Source organism: Larus michahellis, chromosome 1 (assembly GCF_964199755.1).
Source record: "Larus michahellis chromosome 1, bLarMic1.1, whole genome shotgun sequence".
Classification (NCBI taxonomy): Eukaryota; Metazoa; Chordata; class Aves; order Charadriiformes; family Laridae; genus Larus; species Larus michahellis.
The window spans coordinates 93,551-109,752 of NC_133896.1; the positions used below are offsets into that span (position 1 = coordinate 93,551).

The 16,202-nt window shown below is 44.6% G+C and overlaps 1 protein-coding gene across 11 annotated transcripts in view; it reads left to right on the forward strand.

Annotated features, from left to right (window-relative positions):
* Positions 1 to 16,202, forward strand: part of GOLGB1 (golgin B1) — a 76,381-nt gene that overhangs the window by 17,708 nt on the left and 42,471 nt on the right. For 3 of the 11 annotated variants that reach the window (XM_074573047.1, XM_074573051.1, XM_074573049.1), the window contains exons 1-6: positions 906 to 961; positions 5,884 to 6,029; positions 8,099 to 8,195; positions 9,187 to 9,339; positions 10,102 to 10,254; positions 14,017 to 14,169. Coding sequence is in view for 4 of the 11 variants with exons in the window: in XM_074573040.1 (XP_074429141.1) it covers positions 8,106 to 8,195; positions 9,187 to 9,339; positions 10,102 to 10,254; positions 14,017 to 14,169 (549 nt within the window). In the remaining 7 variants the exon portion in view is untranslated. Of the gene's footprint in view, positions 1 to 864; positions 966 to 5,883; positions 6,030 to 8,098; positions 8,196 to 9,186; positions 9,340 to 10,101; positions 10,255 to 14,016; positions 14,170 to 16,202 lie in introns of those variants that run through there. The other 8 variants (XM_074573045.1, XM_074573044.1, XM_074573041.1 and 5 more) reach the window with 7 other exon arrangements.

A 16,202-nucleotide genomic window follows, 5' to 3' on the forward strand; every position in this document is an offset into this window, starting at 1 on the left:
GGGGGAAGGCCTGAGAATGACTCAGGGACACTAGGAAATGAAAAACTGGACAGGAGACAGCAGTATGCAGCTGCAGCCCAGAAAGCCACCCACGTCAAAAGAAGTGTGAGCAGCGGGGCAAGGTGGGTGATTCTGCCCCTCTGTTCCGCTCTGGGGAGACCCCACCCAGAGCACTGCATCCAGCTCTGGGACCCCCAGCACAAGAGAGACTCGGACCTGTTGGGGTGGGTCCAGAGGAGGCCATGGAGATAGGCAGAGTGTTGGAACACCCCCTGTGAAGAGAGGCTGCGGGAGCTGGGCTAAACAACTAGCCCAGAGGAGGCAGCTCTGGGGACACCTTATTGCAGCCTTTCAATATATAAAGTGGTCTTAGAAGAAAGATGGAGAAAGACTTTACCGAGGCCTGGAGTGACACAATGAGAAGCCAGAGTTTTAAACTGAAAGAGGGCAGGTTTAGATTGGACATCCCCGGGGGTGTTCGAGGCCAGGCTGGACGGAGCTCCGACAACCTGGTCTAGTGGGAGGTGCCCATGGCGGGGGTCGGACTAGTTGACCCTTAGAGGTCCCTTCAACCCGACCCCGCAGCGCCCTCGGCCCGGCCCGGCCCGGCCCGGCCCTGCGGCACCGAGCGCGCGCCGGTCACACCGCCCCGTCACACCCCTGACGGCGCCTCAGGAAGCCGCAGCTGATTGGTCGCTTCCTTGTTATTGAGCGAGTCCCCAAGTCCTGCTCGGGATTGGTGATTTTGTGCCATGTTGCAGGATAGCTATGGCGCCGAGGCGGCTGCTTCGTCGCAATTCGCTGATGATCACGTCTATCCTCGTGTTTCAGCAGTTGATTGGCTGTTCTCCTGCGGGAAGGCGGGGCCGCGCTGGCGGCGGAAGTCTCCGCGGCGTGTTCCGGTGCTGAGGTGGCTGGGGTGGGACGGGTTTTACAGCGGCGGAGCGTGGCGGGTTTGGTGGTAGGTTGGTGTCTCCCTGTCCCTCTCGGTGCTGTCCTTCTGCCGTGTGCGGTCTGTGGAGTCGGAGCTGTTGCTCGGCTCTCGGCGGTGGTCGCGGACCGGGCTGTCTCCACCGTGCAGAGCCGGGACGCTGCTGCCAGCCCTACGGGGAGCGGCCCTGCCGGGCCCAGGGAACTGGGGTGGGTTCGCAGCTTCTCGGGGTACAGGGTGGTGAGGAACAGCGGGACGGGCTGGGCCGGTGGCGGCCATCCCTCTGCCGGGCTCCGTGGTGCCTGCGGTGCCCCCGTGCCGCCTGTCGCCGGCGGCCTGCCCGCGGTGTCCAGGCGTGACGGGCAGCGGAGCCCAACCTCGGAAGGTTTCTGCCTTGCGAGGCCCACCGCAGGCCTTGCATTGGGGAGGCTCTCGTCGGTAAATCTGCGGGACTGGCAGGGCAACCAAGCGCTCCTGCAGCTGTGCCGGTGCTGGCTTTCCCTTCCCTTGGTGGAAGGTTGTTGCCAGCTCCCGAGGCTTGGGATTGTGGGTGACAGCAACGGTCGAGATCTGTTGCTCTCTTTCCGTCCTTGTCCCTTTCAGAGCCCCTCTGCACAGCGTGAGAGATTGGATCCAGGGCTCGTGTACAGCAGCAGGGCCTTTAATGCCTCTTTGCGTTCAAAAGAAGGTGAAATGCAAAGAATTAAACTTAATTTAGTATAATAAATGTGTAATAGAATAAGCTAGGGAAAAACACTGTCAAGTCTTTCTTTCCTATGGCTGATACCTAGAGATAGAAATATGGGGATTTATGCATTGATTATTGCTTCTATGCAGACCGCTCTATGACTAGTAATGGGCTTAGGCTGTTTGGATCAGTAAGGGAAGTATAACTCAGAGTAAAGGAGCGTCTTCTGGAATACTGCTGGTAGTCCCAGTGTTCAAAGTGAAGTCTTATGAGCAAAAGTTCATTAGTCATAGGAATGCTGAGCAAAACATTGTTTTCAACTACAACCAGAACACAAATGGTACTGGCTTACATTTGAACATAGTGCAGGTCTTTTGTATTCTGCTATGAATTACAAAAATGGAAATCTCTACCAAAGTTAGTATGACTCTGGAAGAACAATAGTCTTGTCTCTGAGAGTTGTACTGTTTGCTTTATTTGGGTGAGGCAGTGAAACACAGAATAACCTCTGTCCTTTTGTGTTTGTCTACTTTTGTTTATGAGGAGATTGGCCAACATTGTATAATGCTTTCCTGCTATAAGCTCAGAAGTAAATAAAAAGTGCAAGCACCAGGGTGTTCCTGCCACAAGTCCTTCAGGCTAATGCATAAGACAGCTACCACCTCATGTGTGAACTGTTGGCTTGGAGACAGTATTTAAAGCTACAGTGTGCTTGTTCCTGGATTTATTCTCAGGGAGAGTTTGAAGAAGACTGAGCCAGGCTCTTTACAGTGGTGTCCAGTGACAGGAGGAGAGGCAACACGCACAAACTGAAACACAGGACGTTCCCACTGAACATCAGGAAGCACTTTTTTTACTGTGTGGGTTACTGAGTAGTGGCACAGGTTGCCCAGGGAGGTTGTGGAGCCTCCGTCTTTGGAGATATTCAAAAGCTGTCTGGATATGGTCCTTGGCAGCTATCTCTACGTGGTCCTGTTTGAGCAGGGAGGTTGGACCAGATGACCCGGTCTAACCTCACCCGTTCTGTGATAAGATCCTTCCTGAGACAACTCTTTGTTGTCCTTCATTGAATTTGCTCCAGCACGTTCCCGTCTCTCTTGTTCGGGTGAGACCAGAACTAGACACAGTACTCCAGATGTGGTCTCACCGGTGCTGAGTAGAGAGGAAGGATCACCTTCCTCCTGGCATTGCCCCTAATGCAGCCCAGGATGATGCTGGCCTTTGCCATGAGGGTGCATGGATGGCTTATGGTCAGCTGCTTGTCCACCATGATCCCCAGGTCCTTCTCTGCAGAGCTGCTTTCCAGCTTGTCTGCCTCCAGCATGTACTGGTGCATGGGGTTATACTTCCCCAGGTGCAGGAGTTTGCATTTCCCTTTGTTGAACTTCATGAGGTTCCCCTTGGCCCATTTCCCCAGCCTGCCCAGGTCCCGCTGGATGGCAGCACACCCCTTTGTGGGGTATCAGCCACCCCTTTCAGTTCTGTGTCTGCTGCAAAGTTGCTGAGGGTGCACTCTGCAGTGATATCAGCCAGCTTCTGGGTGCATCCTGTCAGGCCCCGTGGACTTGTGTATGACCAGTTTGTGCTCCCTAGCTTGGTTCTCTTCCACATAAGGTAAGTCTTCTTTGCTCCAGACTTTCCATTCGGTGTCAGTGGGCTGGGATTCCCGAAGCCTGGTCTTGCCACTAAATGTTGGGGGAAAGAAGAGAGTGAGTACTTCAGCCTTTTCTGTGGTCAGGGTCCCTGCCACATTTAGCAGCGGGTCCATGTTTTCCCTGGGCTTCCTTTTGCTGTTTATATAATTGTAGAATCGCTTTTCATTCCCCTTCACATCCCTTGCCATATTCAGCTCACCTGAGAATACAATGTAAAGGCGAGTTCAAAAGATGTAAATCTATAAGACTTGAGTTCAGGTTACTAAAGTCCATGCCTGGGCAAATAGTTGCAGACAGGCCTCAGTTCCTCTGTTTGCATTTTGAGGACCCAACTGTAAGCCAAGCCCAGCAAGGCATGTTATCTTGAGTTCAGTATCAAGTTAATGTAGCTAGCCTGGACGAAGGCCAGGGAGTCACTGACTTCTCAACATGTTCCATGTACGCATGCTTGAAATTTTAATACCTGTAGCATGCAGATATGTGCTGAGCCCCATATGTATTTCTGATTACAGTGGATGTCTGCAGATGCCTAGATTCTGCCTTTTTCCATTTTTCTAATACCACTTCTAACAATTCATCTATTGGTTCTATCAGTCCTAAGTCATGTTATCTTATGTTACCTCATGTCACATATCAACCACATATTGTGCATTTGTGACTTTAAGAACCTGTAGCCTAATGCTCAATAGGAAGATCAAATGCATTCTCTTCAAATATTATTAACAGTCTGAAAGAGGCACTTTTGCATTTGGATGACTGTTTTCTAAAATGTGCTTTTACCATTGCCAAGACAGCAGGCTCTGTTCCTTATTAGGGTGTTCTGGCGATGGTGGTTTACAAAACTATAAATTCTTTATTATTTTTGTAATGAACCAGGGATTCCAGGTCTTTAAATGAGTCTTTTATATTACCAGCTTGGTGAATAGTTGGTGTTGACAGAAGTTTCTCTAGTAGGAACAGGAAAACTATATTATGCTGGAATACCATGCCTTATTCTCACTCAGGGCCAGCTGAGACATAAGCAAAGCAGCAGTACTTTTTTACTGGCTATTGTATTGATACAGAATGTGGACAGTCCTGGCTCTCTGACATTATGCTGCTTGAGTAGATTGATCCTCTAGAACTCTTTGCAAGAGACTGTCTGAGGCCTGGCTTCTTGCCTCATGTCTTTTTGATTCACTAACTGCTTCTTGAGCGTTTTCTTCTGTAGGCTGAAGAGACTAAGCTCATGCCGTACAGCATAAGAAACAGAGGCATGTCTCTGCAAGAACAGGAGAAATTAAGTTTCCTGAATGGGGAAGAATTTTCACTTTTTATGCTTATTGCAAATGACTGACTGTAATAATCCCAAAGTGTACTGTGTAGGATGAAGAATGGGCTTATTTACTGCTGCATAAATTCTTTTCCCCTCGTTGAATGAAAGGGGCAAAGCAGTTTTGGCAGAAAATAAACCCCCATGCATTCTAACACTCCTCACTGAGGTGGGAGGCTAGCTGTGGCTAGGTTTAAATTATGAGCGATGCACAATTCAGCACTATCAGTCCAATCGCGTTTAATATGTATTAAACTATTACGATTTGGATACACTGATAGTGGACTGCACCTTCAGTCTAGTCGTGCTCGTGAACTGGCACGGCCACTCTCGAGCCTTTGGTCACATTCAGTGAGAAACCGAAACAACTAGCTACTTAAACAGCACAGTTTATTTAAACAACAGATATGTAGGTTCTTAGGATTGCTGGTGATAAATACGCTGTCTGCAAAGCATGTGCAAATGAAAGTATTGTTACATATACAAAACCTGCGACAAAGTTATAAACGATACAGCCTGGCTATAAATGTAGGAAAGAGATTCTCTAGAGAAATTTCTAAGTTTCCCGAGAAAGCACTCGGTATAATCTAAGTCTTACCCAAAGGCATCCCGATGCGGGGGAAGAGAGGCTCAGCCCGTTGACTGATCCCAGAAGTCAGTGATGGAGTTCTTTGCGATGGTGTCTTCCCTGGGTATCCCCCCGTCTCTCAGGCTATTTTTATACTATTTGTTATCTTCAAGGTGGAGTTTGAGTGACTTTAGTCATACATACTTTTACCATGATTGGTGTAAAATTCTCTCGCTTCATAACTAAAGGTATAGTTTATGAGAAATTCAGGGCGCGGACTCAAGAAGGAGTGCTCGCACCTTGGAGGCGGGTAGCCTTCGGGATGGAGGTGTGTTTTGGTATTATAATGACATTATAATGAGCAAAATTAGCATAAAGGACAGCATTTCATCAAAATTTGACAAAATGTTGGCTCTGAGTATTGAGCAGGCAGCTAATTGGCAGTTTATCTGTTTCATGGTATCATCTCATTCCTATATCTGCTATACATCATAAGGTAAAGCCGCAGAATAATTGCATCCCACCCTATACCTCATGTAGATTCACAAGCATCCTTATCAGGGAGCCGCAGATGTTGTATTCTTCATGCCAGCTGCAGCTGTTTTCTACCTCAGAAGCCTCTTGATTTTATACTTTTCCTTAATGTGTGAACAATGCTGTACTTTTGTATTTTTAGACAACTTAGTAATTATTCCGCACCTCTTTTTTTTTTTTTTTTTCTCTCTCAAGAGTCTTGGTTCATGCAACCTGTCAGTACCCAAGAACCCAAGAGATAAAAAAGAATGGCGTGAAGGACCTGTGTATGACCGCTCTGCCTTGGAAACCTCTTTAGTACTGAAAAAGCAGAGCTATGAGCTACTTGGTGCATAAAAAAGGTTGGTGTTCACATGCCCTTTTCTGCTATTGGTGCTCTAATGTGCATTGTGACATTTTCTACATCTGCAAAATCAGATGGTTAGAAAGTGTGACTGCTACAGAAGAATAATGCACTACTGTTCTCTCCATTGTCAATATTTCCACGCTTTAAGTGTCAATCTAAGAGCAAAGATTTGCTTACTAAGATGAAGGAGGTCAAGAATGAGTGGGTCATTGTAGCCAGATTAGAAGCCTACTTCTAGATAAAGGGAGCCATCTTGTCATATTAAAAGATTCCATTTGATGGAGATAATTATTGTAATGTAAACTACTGTGAGTTTGCCTAGCTTTGCTTTGCGCTACTGGAGCTTCTTTTATATTTGTACAAATTATTTTGCCGTTTACAGGCATGGACTTACAGTTGGGACAGATCTACAGCTTTTCTGTTAAGACATATGTTAAGTGTCACGTGTGACGTTTTTTCACGGAGTACTAGAATGATTTAGGTCTTAAGGGACCTTGGGAGTTCATTTGGTCAAACCCTCTGCCCTTAGTATGGCTAACTTCAAAGGTAGATCAGGTTTCTATGAGCCTGTTCTGGTATTTTTTTTATCATTTTCCCTGTGTATATGTGTTTTTCTGATTGAAATTTCTTGTGCTGCAACTTGTGTCCACTGCCTCATGTCCATCTGCTGTGCATCTCGTAAGAAGTGTCTGTCTCTGTCTTTAGGTTCCTAATAGGCAATTATAGGAAAGACAGCAATTGTATCCCATTCCTTACCCGTTGTTTCAAGGCTGAACAAGCTAAGCATTCTTAGCCTCTCTGTGTGGTTTGTAATCCAACCCTCAGTCATCCTGGGAGCTTTCCGCTGTACTTGCTTCGGTTTGTCCCTGTCATTTTTGTGTATCAGGGAGCTTGAAGGTGGACGCTGTACTTCAAATGTAGAATGACAAGTGCTGAATAGAAAGGAACAATTGCTTCCCTCAACCTGCTGGCTGCGGTCTTACCAATACAATTCAGTATGTAGTTGACCTCTGCTGTGAGAGCACGCTGCTGCCTCATGTTGAGCTTATCCACCAGAATCCCTAGGTTGTCTTCTGAAACACAGTTTTACAGCCAGTTGGTCCCCAACCTGTACTGCTGCATATGTTTGTTCCATCCCAGGTGTAGGACTCTGTATTTGCCTTTTCTGAACTTCATGATCTTTCTGTCAGTCTGTTTTTCTAGCCTGTTGAGATCCCTCTGGTTGGCAGCTCTATACTTTGGCTTATCAACTGCTCATTCGAATTTGGTGGACTCATTGGGGTGGATTGCATCCCATTTTCTGGGTTAATAATGGAGGACTTAATCTGCCACTCTCCTCAGAATGACAAATTATGCATTTCTGACACATACTGCTGTATTTTTCTTGTTCTTCACCTCCACTTGCTGGATCATTTTCACTCCTGAATTTCAAGGAAAGGAAAGAACGTATGCTAAGTAGCAGCCAGGCAATATATGCCCTCTCCAGACTATTCCCTTATGTCAAGGTCCTCTCATGTCACATATGTGACATGCAGAGGTCTCATAATCTCTTTAATGTGACACTCTGGCATCTACTTGGCAAACATCAGGGCTGAGTTCACTGTTCCCACTACTTATTAACTGAAAGCTTCTTTTATGTATTTACAGGCTGTGTTTGGCCTGTAAATAAGTGACTTCATTGAAGAATCACTTATTCTTCATTCGAGTAAACTGAACAGATCATGGCTCTGTAATGTCATTAAGAAGGGTCAAGAATGAACTATGAGTGACTCGAAATCTGGTGTAAAAATGTATTTTTCAATCGTACTTGTAGAGCGATGAAGGTATCTTCATGTGTCTTAACAGCACATCCTCTTTTATGTTCTGAGAGTCTGTCTGCTTTTGTTAACATGATAATTTCTTTATTCCTGAGGTTTTACTTTGGCTTTTCTCTCTTGGCACAGGAGATGTATTCCCTTTAAGCCTTGTCTCCTCTATAACGTTAGAGATAAGAATGAAGGGATGCGTATTCTTCTTAGTAATTTTGACTCTGTAACTGTATTCTGACTCTTTGTTTTGTTTCAGGCTGAAGATGCTGAGCCGTTTGTCAGGTTTAGCAAGTACTGTTTTGCAAGAGCTGTCAGGTGATGATGGAGATGCAGTTACTGATCCCTCTATTGCTGTAAGTACAGTTTTTAGATCTAAAGCCTTTCAGATCTCATTGAGAGTTAGTTTGAGGAGTGTAAATCATTTGATGGCAGTGAGAACCATTTCCTGCTTCTTCATTACTGAGCACTAGACTGAGCTGTCATTCCACTCTGCTTCTCCTATATTCCTGATCTCTTAAGTCAGCACTTTTGTGGGGCAGACCATATCTCCTTAGTTTGAACATCTTGAGGTGATCCTAGAAAACAAACTAGAACTAGGGTGAAGAAAGACTTTTTAAGAGTACTAATGATTCTGTGTAGCAGAAAGGGGGGCTCTGGATGATTGGGTGACAGTGGAAGGCTTGATCTCTGTGTTGCCCTCTGGTACTTGAGACACTGGGTAGTGTTTGAGTGGTAGAGTCTCTCCAGTGCCACTTATTTCGGATTTGCTGGTGTTGTGTTCAGCAAAGGTGCTCTTTTTTTGTGTATTGTCTCTTGGGTATCCTGAGCTTTACTCCTGGTTTCAGCTAATTGTATATAGTTCTATAGGCTACATGAAATGCTTGCAAGGAACAGAGTGCAGCATAGAATCATAGGGTTGGAAGGGACCTCTGGAGATCATCTAGTCCAACCCCCCTGCCAGAGCAGGGTCACCCAGAGCAGGTGGCACAGGAACGTGTCCAGGCAGGTTTTGAATGTCTCCGGAGATGGAGACTCCACCACCTCTCTGGGCAGCCTGTTCCAGTGCTCTGCCATCCTCAAAGTAAAGAAGTTCCTCCTCATGTTTAGGTGGAACTTCCTATGCTCAAGTTTGTGCCCATTACCTCTTGTCCTGTCCCCGGGCACCACTGACAAGAGCCTGGCCCCATCCTCCTGACACCCACCCTTTAAGTAGCTGTTTAGGAGTAGGCATTTTATGCCTACTTTAAGTAGGCATTTAGGAGTGGAGCTGAATATATCATTTGGATGCTAGGCTGCAGTCTGTTTAGACTTTTTTCCTCCAGAGCACTCATTTCACTGTTTCAGGTACAAGCTTTAGAGCCAGAAGCAGAAAGCATGGAGGAGGCACCTGAGGACCTATTGGAGCGCCTAGCCCAAGCGGAAAAACTAGTTGTTCAGCTGAAGGATTTGATCCGAGAAAAGGATGCCCTGCTCCAGCAAAAAGAAACTGTACTCAAGGTATCATTTCTTTTACCAGGGACCTAGGAACAAGAGTAAAATGCTGCTTCAGCTTTCTGGGCAAGACGGTCTCTGGTTTCTTTTGAACATTTGGGACACCTGCACTACTAAATGCATCAATTCCAGAGAACTGTTGGAGTCCAAAGAATGGACCCTAACCCAACAGAAGTAGGATAGCTTCTGTTCATTTCGCTTAGGGGTAATTCCTTCTAGAATAGATAAGTTATGTCCAAGTTATGTAGCATTTTGTCTCGGAGCTCCTCGAGGCCCGTGCGGATTCCTGGTGGCTCTAATAAACACTGGTATCTTTTGTGTGAGGTTTTTCTTTCCCCATTTCAGAGTGTTTGAGGCAGAGTAGGCTGTGCTGCAGTCACTCGGCATTCCAGTGGTTTTATGGCATGTAAGCAAAGATACATATTGCTTACCCTGAGGCACGACATGAGAGAAAGTGCAGTTACTTGAGACAGTGTTGAGGGACTGCATATAACAGAGGACGGCAAACTGAGTTTGCATTAACTGCTAGTAGAAGTCCCTTGAGCGATCTGCCCCTTGAAGAGAAAGTACTAGAGCAGAAGCTAACTATTTTGCTGTGTATAGTGTTTCAGAGCAAATTTGTTTCCTGGATGTGTTTAAATGAGCACTGTTACTGGGACGGCAGGCTTGGGCAAAGAACAGCAGACAAATTATCTAACTTTTCCAAGTGGTGCTTTCAGGGTGATAGCACTAGAATTTTAACTGCACTCAGTTTGTATCTTTTTACAGGAAGAGCGAGAGGCTGCAGACGCTAAACTGATGAAGCTTAAACTTCAGGCCAAAGCCAAACTGGCCTCTCTGAACAAACGCATTGAGGAGCTGACAGAGAAAGGATCACCATTGCCTGCACAGACCGTATCAGAAGAGCAAGTATATCCCAAGGTTGGGAGAATAGGGCTACTTAAGATGTGTTAGCTTCTACTGATCATCAGGTGCCACACTACATTTTAGGTCCCAGTGAGCTAGCAGGTCCTATCTCTTTTGTTAGCAGATTGTTCATAGTTCCAGTAAGGATGTCTGTGCTGTAGGAAGCCGGTCTGTCCAGCTTCCTTGTGCTGCAGATGCCCTTGGAGTGCACAACTTGATCTTCTTAAGGGTGTGGGCCAGTTTCACTTTGTGTACCTTTGGTAATCTGTTGTAGCTAAGTTCTTTCCTGCAGAAATCTCTATCTGAGCTGTAAGTTTCAAAATGTTATCTGTCATGTGAGTACAGCAAAGGAGAGGGACGGTTGGCTGAAATACAAGAACAATGGGGTAAGGAGGTCATTAAAATTGAAAGACAGTAACTTAAATGTGCTTTAAAAAAAAAAATAAATTCCAGCCATATAACTCCCTGTGCCACCACAAAGTCTTGTGGTTGGCAAGACAATTGTGTCAAGATAGGTAAAAAATGAGGGGAAAGTGTCCTGCACCAAGATATTGAAGAAGCTATTAGCTACTAGCTAGAAGCTCCCATCGGAGCTGGTAATTTTTAAAAACTTAAAATTGTTCTGCTGACCACAGTTTTCTTTAAAAGTTATTGATACTAGCCAAGGGAAATGTGATAGAAGTCCAAACAGATTGCAAGACATCAGATGATGCTTGTTAAACCAGAGAAGGTAAGGGTTATTTGAAACATTGAGGGGAAAAAAAAAAAAAGATTATAGAAAGCATTAAATGGTGAGTGTGAAAGCTGTCAGCTGAGACTAATGGAGTAAAGATTGGTTCCATGACTTGTGCTTACTACTTTTGATTGATGGCATGATAAAATCATAGAATTATACTGTAATTCACTTTACTGTAATATTAATATTGTAATACTAATTAATACTGTAATTCACTTTACAATACGTTTTTGAGTATCTTTCTCAGTGCAAAGCAGCATTTCATTTTCATATAGGAAGAACTGAGTGATCTTGAGGATTGACATAATGGAAAAATAAAGCAAAATTTAGTAAGTGCAAGATCAAACACCTGTGGTGTCCTGCCACTGTGTACTGCGAGGCCATGAAAAAAATCACCCGGCTACAGAGGACAGTGAATGCCCTAGAGGCTGTTTAGCTATGTCACTTCACATTGCTGTCCTGCTGCTGAGACCTTTTTTAGTTTACTCTTGTGTAGCGTGTATACACCTGTGCGCTGTTACATTATTTTGTGTAGGCTTGCTGTTGTGGACTAATGAGTGTTCTTGCTTCAAAATTCAAATTTATCAGTTGAAGGCAAAATCAGGGAAAGGTTATCATCATTTAATCAGTGTGACGTAGATTTTAAAAAGAGGCCTATTCTTTTTCGCACAAGGCAAACAGTTATCCTTCCAACTATTGTACTAAGAGTAGGCTTCATGTGGAGTGTTGTCATATTCTGTTCACTTGGAATTAGGAAGGATAAATTCTGAGAGCAGCAGAAGACTTTCCATTCTCCCGTCATATATTAGTAGCTGCTCTTACTAGACACTCAAAGTAGCTTGTCTGTTTAGTCAACCAAAGGCAGAGAGGAAACATAATTTCTTTCTGCAGTTGTATGAGGAAGGTGAGCACCAAGAAAGTGGGAAAACTGTTAAAGGGCAAGGACAGTACTGACGGTGGAAATTAGGCATTAAGAAAAATTACCTTCTAACTAGAGGAGTGAGGTCTTGATAGAGTCTCCAGTGGAAACAATGTGGACCAGAGCCTTATTGGTTTTGGGTTAGAACATTGTTTAAGAGAAATCATGTTAGGGCAGTTACCTGCAATATTATGTGTTTGACCCAGAAAGCACTTTCTAGATACTTTCTTGTAAGGTTAGACTTACTGAGAAGCTACAGATTCCTCTATTTATTTAGAATTATTTCCCCAAGTAGATGCTGTCTTGAGTAATGGTGGTATTTCCTAGGCAGATATCTTGGCATTTGAAGATGAAAAATTTAGGTTAAAGTTGCATGTTGTGCTGAGGTATTGAACATTCATGGTTCCTTTTGGAAATCATGAGGGATAAATACAGAAAAGGGCTTTTCTTTCCTCTCCATGACAGGGGCCCCATGAGAAGGCTGTATTTTAAATATCTAATTGGTACTATTACTTTCTGGGCTTTTAACAGAGTGTCTTATTTTCAGGAGAATAGAAGTATCAGCTTATATCTTTCTATTAAGTAGTTGGTATTTGTATACAGAACAATAGAGGCTCATCTTAATTTGTGTTTATCCACTTTAAAAGTTTATGTTCAGATATAAGAGTTTATGCATTTTGGGAAAACGTGACATTTGAAAGCTTGAGCTCTGGGAACTTTGTAGCTGTGCTACTGTCCTTAATTGCGGTACTCCACCTACTGACCAGGGTGCAAGGACTTCATCAAAAGCTTATCCAAATCTGATACTAAACATCAATCCTAAAAGCTAATCCCAAGTAAGCAAAGTAATTCATCTTTCCCTCCTAGCAACTGCTTTCCCCGAGCCTTATGAATGATATATATCTTTGGCTTCTTAAAGCTTCCTGCACTTACATTGTTTTGGTTTTTCCCCGTGTTCTACTTCTGAGTTTAAGAGCAATTAAAGCTTTCCTTGTCTGTTTTACCTGCTTCCAAAGACCTTCTCTGTAGGTGACACATCTTTTGAGGAACAGTAGCTTCTTACTTACTCTTATTACACTGACTTGTAAGTCCTTCTAAAAGCCTTCATAAATTTTTCAGAATGGGTTTAAAGGACATAAATACTCTGTACACTCCATGTGTTCTTGGTGATCTTTGATCCAATACCTGTAACAAGGAAGAGGAGAGAGGTACATTTTGTATATATTCAGTCAAAAATCCCCAGCCCTAAGGGCTTGAAGTAGTTGGGAGTGCTGTGATGATAACAATAGAAGGATGTTTTTCCTGCTTCTCAGTGACGGTGTTGACATGCTGAATCTGTTATGTGACTCTGCGTTAAGCAGGCATACGGCTGTGGTATGAGAGAATATCCTGCCATACAGATGGTCTTTGAGAGGCAAAAAAGGAGTGCAGGTGTAGTGTGCTAGTATGTCTGAGTAGACATAGCCCAAGGGCACGTTTTATGTGAAATGTCTGAGTTTAAATTTCATGGTCATGAACAGAGGGGTTTAATGCCTCAGAGTGGAGTGGAACTGATGATTGTTTGCATGTTCCCTTTGCTTATTTCTAACAGGTTCATTGCTATAAATGCCTTTAGTCTGAAGAGATTTCCACGGGCATTTTCTGTAATCTAGAATGTTTAATGTCTGCGCCTTTGTCATGCAGAGAATATCCTTCTATTGCTAATTAAAAAATGTTTAATTTCTGGTATTAGAGAAATCTGTGAAATTAAAAAGCCTCACAATCAAGGTGGTCATATCGTAGATTATGTATTATAAACTAAGGTAAATAATATTATTAAATAAAACATATGGTAAGCATCCATGGATAATTAGCCATTCCAAAGTGATTTAACACTTCCCAATTAAAGACATCTTGTGCATATCTACACAGAAATAGGGAAAATAATTACTTAGCGTAGGACAACTTCATTTAAAGAAACAAAGAAAATGTAAAGTTAAGAAATGAAGGGATGTAGTAGAAATAAGCCTCTGGTTAGGAGTTAGAAGTGCGGTAGCATTCTAATTTTTAATATTTTTTTTTTAATTCACCAGTAATACTGATCAGTTTGCTTTCTTCTGTTTCTTTTCCCTTGCAATGTCAGAATAACCAAAATACAAGTGAAGGGCATAGAGAGGAAGCCGAAGCACTAAAACAGCAGCTCAAGGAGCGAGAGGAGACTGTTCAGGATCTGAAGGAACAGCTGGCTCTAGCAAAAGTGAATCTGAAAGATGCTGAAATCAAGTATGCAACACAGGTACAGAAATTTTTTTTTCCTATTCATTAGTCTGTTTGTGTGTCTGTATTTCCCACCCCACCACTTACACTAGCATGATAGAATAGAGTAGTTCAGCTGGAAGGGACTTCCAGTGTTCACCTGGTCTAACTGCCTGACCAATTCAGGGGTGACCAAAAGTTAAAGCATGTTGTTAAGGGCATCGTCCAAATGCCTCTTAAACGCTGACAGTCATGGGGCATTGACCACCTCTCTAGGAATCCTGTTCCAGTGTGTGACCACCCTCTTCGTAACAATATGTTTCCTAATGTCAAGTCTGAACCTCCTCTGGCGCAGCTTTGAACCGTTGCCACGTGCCTTGTCACTGGGTAGTTTAAGAGAGACAGTTGTTCCTGAGGACATGCTGCTGCTAGAGAGTATGGCTAAATCCTAAATACCTAGATCCTAGGGAGTACGGCTAAATCCAAAGTAATTTAGCCGTACTCTGGCCAAAGCACTATGCCCCCCCAGTCCAGCCAGTAGCATGGCTGAGGATGTGTTCCCAGCAGGTGCGCATCTACAGCTCCTGTGTATGTATATCAATATCCAGCTGCATAGATAGCACAACACAGCACTCACATGAACACAAACAGTGCCAACAGCCTCACCTTGTTCGCCTCTGTGGCAGCTGAGATGGGAGAATAGTAAGAATATATACAGATGTACGCTGTGGATCTCGCCATCAGCTGTGCTTAGACACTCAGCTGGCCCAGTAACTGTCCCCTGGATCCAGGTCTCCCTGGTTGATGCCATGTGCACATGCAAAGCCCCAGGGCCCACGGCCCCACTCCAGCTGCCGGTACAGACCCATCGCTCACACACACGTGTGCACAGGGATGACTGGTTCGCCCCTGGTCCCTCCAATAGCCATCCCCCCTGTACTGGCTTGCTTTTAGAAAAATGTGCACATTAGTTCACATGTGTGTATGCACATGCACCACATCTGACCAGGGCTCCCCTGCCCCCTTCAGTAGCCAATCCGCAGCGTTGTTATCCTTGGAGAGACACAGACACACGTGTGCACCCTGACCAGCACTCCCCTGGTCTCTCTGGTAATCAGTTTTCTGAGAGATTGACACATACACAAAAGCAGGTCTCATCCTTAGAGACCCCCAAGACCCTATGCTCTGTCAGCTGGCCAGAACTCCCTTAGTCCATCCAGTAGCCAGGTCTGTCTCTGGTCTCACCCTTGGGCACCATTCTTCCTCTGTCCTGGCACCCAGGCTGCTTCATCTATTTGCCACCTAGTCCGGCTTGATGCTTGCTAATGGTCATACATTCGCTTGCATACTCGCACTTGTTCCAGTTTCTGGCACCATGTACATACAAGCCCTCTGACCTGTGGTCCCACTGCAGTTGCGGGCACTTAAGTTCAGTTGCTCTAATCTCTCCAGTTGCTAGTACTGTGGACACAAGCCCTTTGACCCACAGTCTGATTCCAGTTACTAGCACTTGGACCCCCCATACACACACAAATGCACACTGAATAGAGGCCCTCTTCCGCAGTGACAGAATTAGAAATGATGTTTGGTAAGAAGACAGGACAGACTGCTGATCGGTGCAGGACATGGACAGACAAGCATATTGAGCAGCCACTGTTTACACAGCTGGCCTCTTTAAATTCCCTTACTGTCTGGTTTTTTGTTTTTGTTTCTCCCCAGATCACCTAGGTAGATCTATTTCCCTGCCTTTCATTCCTCCTCTAAACATTCTGTAAGTCTTTTGCAATCCCACAATGCTGCTCATCCGTGTCCCGTAATATATCCTGTGCCCCTAGGCAGTAACCACCCTTTATGCAGAAGGTGCTCCACCATTTAGTCAGCTTAATGGGTTTCACGCTTGGACGATGGGACTGTTGGCCCTCTAAGGAGGGGGGCAACAGGCCCTGGAAAGGCCTGGACGGGATGTCCCTTTGTCCAGGTCAGAATATGGGCTTTTCCCTGCCTGCCATTGCTGTTCTGTGATGGGCTTTGGAAAGCTGGAGCAGAGTATTCTTTCAGCTCCATTGCCTCTCT